Genomic DNA, 6665 nt, shown 5'->3' with positions numbered 1-6665 from the left:
TCTCGCCGCAGGGGGTGTGAATCCCGGGGGGCCGTGGCTGCCGCGGGCTGCTGATGCTCGACAACAGCCCCCAGCCTTGCCAGCGTGGGACAAATGCCTTCTCTGTAGCGGGAGGCAGAGTCGTGCTGCACAGATTTAAACTGTTGGGTGGATAAAATAGTTGGGGCTGTCTCCTTGCGCAACACCAACCATTTTTCCCTTCTTGCCCTTAACTGACAGCACAGACACCCTAAGAAGACCTCGCCTGGCTCCAGCCTTCCCTGAAGGGAGGCTTGGGAAGGAGGGCACAGCCATGTTAGCCATGCTCTCTGGTGGGAAGAGCTTTCTGGGTTGAGTTTCATAGTTTTACAGGCAGCAGGGGGTGAGGGAGCCTGACTTGGAGGGGCAAGAGCACCTGCTTGGAGGACAAGTGAGCCCTGGCATGGAAGACACCAGAGTCACCATGGAGGGGCAAGAGGCAGGAGCCCTGTCCAGTGCTGGACTGAGGGTGCAGGAGGAAAGGCATTTTCCCTGCTTTAGTAATGAAAATTGTATCTGGCAATACTGTGGCATCACCAACAGGGACCCATAACACAGGGCTCTGCAGCGCTTTTCTACTGACTGGAGAGATTCAACCCTTTGTGTTGCAGGGAGAGAGGCACCAGAGCAAGGTACAACCACCAACACTGCTGCCTTTAGGTATCAGCAGGATGTGGAGGCCCAGTCCTCCACCTGTGCATCACAGTCTTGTCGTAATAATGGTTATTGTTTCCCAGGTGAAAGTCATAGAGTCATAGAATGGTTGGTGTTGGAAAGGACCTTAAGATCATCTAGTTCCAACCCCCCTGCCATGAGCAGGGACACCTCACACTGGACCATGTCACCCAAGCCTACCACCCACTGGTTAAAGCTCAGTGTACAGTTGGTTTCTACCTCGCTGGAAATCGCTAGGGGAATGCGAACTGCGAAGGCTGGGAGCCACTAATGTAAATAACCCCTCATCTAAGGTGGAGAAGTCTGAAACCTCTGCCTGAGAAACCAATAGGTACTACTCTCCCCTCCCTGTAATAAAGCTTCCTATTTCTGTTTTCTTTCTTAAGGCAACTAGTATTAAAAGGTTTGTTATTAGATGGCTTTCACCTGTGCTAACTAGACTCTATTTTCCCTTGGATATGTGGCACTCTATTAGACATTTAGCCAATATCTAAATTGTATTAGACTCAATACTAGAGTCTCTACATCCCTTCCACCCCACCTGTAGTTGTTTTCCGCTCACATTTAAGAGTGAGTACCTGTGAGCAGGTGCTTTACCTAACCTGCCCTCAGACACACTACAAGCCAGCCATGCTCAGCTCCTGCCACATAAAATTTGTTTTAACAACACAAACAATGAGATCCTAAACTGTGATTTAAGTGCCCCTCCTCAGCTATGTCTGCTTTCTGGGGATCCTTCCTCAAGACTCTTCAGCATCTTCCATTAACTGTCTCTTAAAACCAAGAAGAACAATGGACTTTGAACTTACTAAAAAATCTTTGAACACCATTTTCCATCAAAATATTACCCATTGAACAACTGGGTTTTCAACAAAACTATTTTTCTCACAATTAGGGCTTGTCTACCCCAAAATCAAGTGTCTGTACAAGAAAACAGAATTTTGTTGTTGTTTCCTGCTAATGGACCGGCTGTCAGCTAAAACATTTCTCGTTTTCACCAGATGTTGGCTGAGAGAAACCTCTAACTTTTTAATTACATAGCTGGAAAGAATTGCACATGGTATAGGAATGGAGGGAAGGTAGAAATACAAACTGTCACTATTACGTATACAAGCACTTTGTTCTCCCTTGTATAGTTTAGCAATATAATCTGATCAGATAATTGACTAGCAACGAATAGTAAGTAAGCTATTCCTTATATTTTAGTTGGTAACAGAGCATTTAACAGCTTCCCTATTGAGCAGGGAATGTTTTGTACAACTCTTGACTCAGGTCTGATCCCAGATCTGTTTGTACATCATGAAAGCAGTAAGTAATGCTACTTTCTCTTACTTTTTGGCCTGTTGTTTTATCAGTCCCCATCAGAGCAATACTGTGGATTAAAATGCACCTACACCTTTTAAAATTCAATTCTTTTAAAATCCAGATTATTTTGTAAAAAAAAAAAAAAAAAAAAAAAGGAAATAAACACACTGAAAATAAGTCTTGCTTTGAGGCATTGTCAAAGAACAGACCTGACAATTCTTCTGATGTACAGCTGCAGGTGTTCACACATATGGCAGATGCATAGCACCTCAGGGAGAAACCCATTTGCTAGGAGCAGATCTAATGTGTTGACTGCTAATAGAAGGACTACCAGCATTCCAAGGAAAGGTATATTCAAGGTACCTGGCTAGATGGGAAACCTGGTACTCATCCCAAACTGAAAGCAGGTAATAGCTTAGAGAGTTAAAAGTAAAACTCTCAGCACAGAAGAGGCCTTCAAAGATCTTAAGAACTAGGATCATCAATTACTAGAAAAAAATTGGCTTCCAGAGATATCAGAGAACATTTTTCTTCCCAAATTCCATGGAAGTTTCTTTGCTAACGTGTCCAGCTTTCTCCTTTCCAAATTCTGTTTCAAAGCCACCACAGTAGAGTTACATTTGTGCCTTCTGCATGTGTTTGTGGCTTTCCTTGAACTCTCAGTAGTATCTTCTAACTTCTGCTGTCTTACTTTAGGCACAAGTCAAGGGATTTCTTGCTTCTTGGAGGAAGATGTGGAGACATTAGGAGCTATACTCAGTACGTCTTTAAACATGCTGCCTTAAACACAGTAAGTGGAACAACCCAAAGCAAAGACCCTGCATTAGCACACCTTCCTGTAAAATGGTGGTAGTAGTCTGTTTGTCACAACTAAAGTTGAGTTAAAGCTCTGCTTTCCATTGTGGAGATAACAGAAGAGTCCTGTACTTCCCAGTGTTGCCTGCATGTGTCTCAAACCCACTAAGGAGCTAACATGTTTATAAGGATAAAATCCTTCCCTTGGTTCAGGTAGCTCCACAACTTTCAGAGGAATAGCCTCTTCCTCTGTAACCCCTGCAATCTAGGTTCTGACTCGTCTCAAAAAGTGATTTGCCCTTAGTTAAAATTAAGTAATAGTAGGAAGCTACCTTGTCTCTTATTACATGTAGCCATAAATGAGATTCAGGCTCGTTAGCATGTATTCTGTGCTTTTAGAATAGTGGGATTTTAAAAATCCCTCTCAGAAACATGGGAACATAGTTCCAATTGAGTAGCTCTTTTTTTAAATATTTTTTCAATGGAAGAGTAAGAAGTTTAGTTCCAACAAAAAAACCCACCCCAAAACTATTGGATAAATCCCTTTCAGCCAGTTTGAACATGGATTCTGAACACTGCTTGTGAAGTACAAAAGGTAGCCTAAACCTTTTATCTCTTTCGACTGTCTACAGATTCACATTTCTAAACATGCAAGAAAATTTGGACAAGCAACCTTCCCACTTCATCATGTAATGTCATGACTCCTTCCCCACGGAACTGAAGTTGAAACTTTATTAATCATTGAATTGTATCCTTCCAGACCCCTATTTCAATCTGGAGAATCTGACTTAATGCGCAGTACACAGAAAATATTGTGAGGGTTTTTTAATTATTTGATATGAGGTTTTATCATTCCCTTTTCTTGTGGATCTCTGTGGAAGTGGTGGAAGGAAAAGTGTCTAAAAAAATTGGAAAGTGACACAAAATTTACCTAGAATTTTAATAGTGTAAAAACTGTGTTTTGGGAAGAGTCAAAAAAGATTCCAAGAGAGTAAGAAGTGCTCCAAGAAGCAGCAGGACCATGGGAATCCAGAGTTATGAGTCATTGCTTCTTTTTACAACGTAACGTGTGTTCAAGAGGCCTGGATGGGAACAGAAGATTGCAAAGGACCCCTGTGGTCTGAAGTATGGTTCTGCAGCATACTTCAAATGTAGAAAAGGAGACCAGCAAAACTATTACTCTTGTCCTAAAACCTTATGAACTCTAAAAACATTCAATAGTCAAAAGAGCAAACATGATACTGAGTAAGAACATGATCAGCTCACAGTGCAAATTCTCATAGTCTTCATTGTATGCAAAGCCAAAAAACCACCACCTCAACACCAAACTCACATTTTTGCTGGTAAAATCCAGCCAACAGCTACCTAATATATTTAGAGATAAAAAAAACTAGTCAAGAGAAAGATGGAGCTGCAGATGAGAACTGGAGCTCCATTCACAACAGCAATTTGACCACCATTCTGGAGAATTCAAATAGGGTTACACAGGTTTTCTCAAAACATTTTGCCTCCTGCTGTTTGTAAATGTATGACAGAGGCTGGACAAAAAGCGACACAACAGTTTGGAAATTTCTTGGTTGGTGTGTGGGCACTGTTAGAGAAATGTTAGAACTCAAGGGCTGGAAAGGAGCACATAGTACAATGATTTCTAAGGTGAAAATTCTAGTTTAGGTTGGATTTCACAGATTATTGGCCTTCCTCCTGCTGGACAAGTGGGTTATTTTTCTTTCATACTCCTTCCTCTTTCCCCTTTCTTCTCCCCTTCCTTACGCCCCAAAACAAGGATGATTTTTCCAGTGGATTAATCCTATTATCTGTACTGCAGAAATGCTGGTATCAGTGCAAAGGAAGCACCTGGAAGAATTGGCTGTTAAAGAAGGAAGCGAGATGAAACTGACTCTCATTTGGGTTTCCATTATATACTGTGACAATGCCTTCTGCATGCAAGCTGTGGTATAAATTCATTTATATATTTGTTTTATCAGATCTAAATTTGCCATTTCCATTGTCATCACTTGCCCCTTAATTCCAGTACCAGAAAACAGAATGAAAAACATCCTGTGTTCTCAATGTCGTTGCCTGAAACACCTGCTTTTGCTAATGCAAGGTCCCCTTTCTACTGCCCCTAGGTGTGTGGAATTTTTCTTATGCTTACATGTAAACTGAAAGCAAATATAACAAACCACCCTTAGTTGTAGCTAGTTTTGCTAAACCTATTTAAGGTAATAGATCTACAACAGAACATAGAAGAAGACGTAATTATGACATTATATATATTTTTTAAATAATTTAATGACACCAAATAATTACCTTGACAACACTGCCTTGACCTGTGTTCAAGGAAAAGCTCAAAGTCAGTAGGTTGAATCCTGAATTCTGACCCTATTAAGAGCCTGAAGTCACATTCATTAAAGATCCTTTCCATCCCTTTCTCAGTAGCATCAGAGTGAAATTTCAGTAAGTCTCACAAGGTTCTTGTAAAATGCAAGTTAACAAGCAGATTTTGTTGTTGTTGTTGTTTTCCCACTACAATTCACTACAATTTTAGTTTTAAAGAGAAACTAATTTCTGATTCCTTAACTTTCAAAAAGCAAAAAACCCAAACCTGTCCAAGTTTTATTGTCTGTCTGTAAGGATTCTTGTTGTGACATCAAAATGAAGTAGTTTTCTTCAAGTGAAAAAGGGGCATTCATCAATGAAGAAGTTAGTAAAAACGCATTTTCTAAACTTAGGTGCTTGAATAGCATAAAAAAATGTGAGTCTTTCTCAATTAAGGAATTTAGTCTGCATTAATATCTTGCCACTTGAACTAACATAGTGACCACAGAGAGGAAAACTAACATGAGGAGTATTTTGCTTTAGGCAAATTAAGTAGAATAGGGATTTCATAAACAGGAAAATCAATTATAAACTAAAAATTGTCTTAAAATTTAAAAAAGAAATAATTAGTTTATTTTAAGGTATTTGGGGGTCTTTTAATTATCTGTTATTAAAAATTAAGATCTGAAATTGATGTAACTAGAAGAGATAAAAAGTAACTTTTAAAATCAGCTAGATTTATATATGCTTCTTCTCTGTGACTAAAAAGGAAGTAATGTCATGATTTAATGTTAATTATTTGAATCTGATTATGATTTAATTCTTAAATGAAAGGGTTTGTATGTGTGATTTTATATAGTAGTTTTGAAAAGCAGCACAATTCTTGCTGTATTTCAACCGCACGGTGTTCACCAGTAAAAAGCGAAACAGATGGTTTTACTCATAAGCTAATACTAACACCATATTTCAGAGGTCATCCAACTTCTATTCAGTGACACACAAATTATTCTGGTTGCTTTAACTAATAGATAAAATTATTTCATTTTCAATAATGCAAAAGAGCAAACATTCCAGGAAAAAAAAAATTAATGAAACGACTGGATGTGCCAAGTGAGTTGACTCTTAAAACTGTTTAGTATTAAAAATTATCTCCAAGATGTAGCAACTTACATAGCACGAAATTAGCATTTGGACACGTTCACACTCATTTTAAATGAATGACAAGTTACTTACTTTCATCGTTAGAAACATTCCCCAGAGAGGTGTGACTGGAATAACGTTTGTTTTCACTTTCATTGAGACATCGTTCAATCCAACTCTCTGTAAAAGAACAAAGATGCTCTTTTTTTGTGTTTGTCTTTGCATAAAACCAAACAAAGCACCGGTTTTCAACAGATGGTGTTCTGTAGCATTTCTGTTCAAACACGCTCCGTTTGAGGTAATTTGGCAAGAAAAATCTTTTCTTGCTTTCAAACTTAGCTGTTGCTTTTTAGTTTCATTTTTTGTTTGTTTGTTTTGAAACAACGAAGGCTGAAACACTTCCATGCACACAG

The 6665-nt window shown here is 39.1% G+C and overlaps 1 protein-coding gene across 1 annotated transcript in view; it reads right to left on the bottom strand.

The window, feature by feature from the left end:
- Positions 1–6432, bottom strand: part of RFX4 (regulatory factor X, 4 (influences HLA class II expression)) — a gene marked incomplete at its 5' end in the record, with an annotated part of 70292 nt that extends 63860 nt beyond the window's left edge. The window contains one exon of the mRNA XM_010012516.1: positions 6346–6432. Coding sequence (XP_010010818.1) covers positions 6346–6432 — 87 coding nt within the window. The remainder of the gene's footprint in view (positions 1–6345) is intronic.
- Between the last annotated feature and the right edge of the window lie 233 nt (positions 6433–6665).

This window comes from Nestor notabilis, unplaced genomic scaffold (assembly GCF_000696875.1).
Source record: "Nestor notabilis isolate BGI_N333 unplaced genomic scaffold, ASM69687v1 scaffold7844, whole genome shotgun sequence".
Lineage (NCBI taxonomy): Eukaryota > Metazoa > Chordata > Aves > Psittaciformes > Psittacidae > Nestor > Nestor notabilis.
This window is presented reverse-complemented; position numbering and strand designations above follow the sequence as displayed.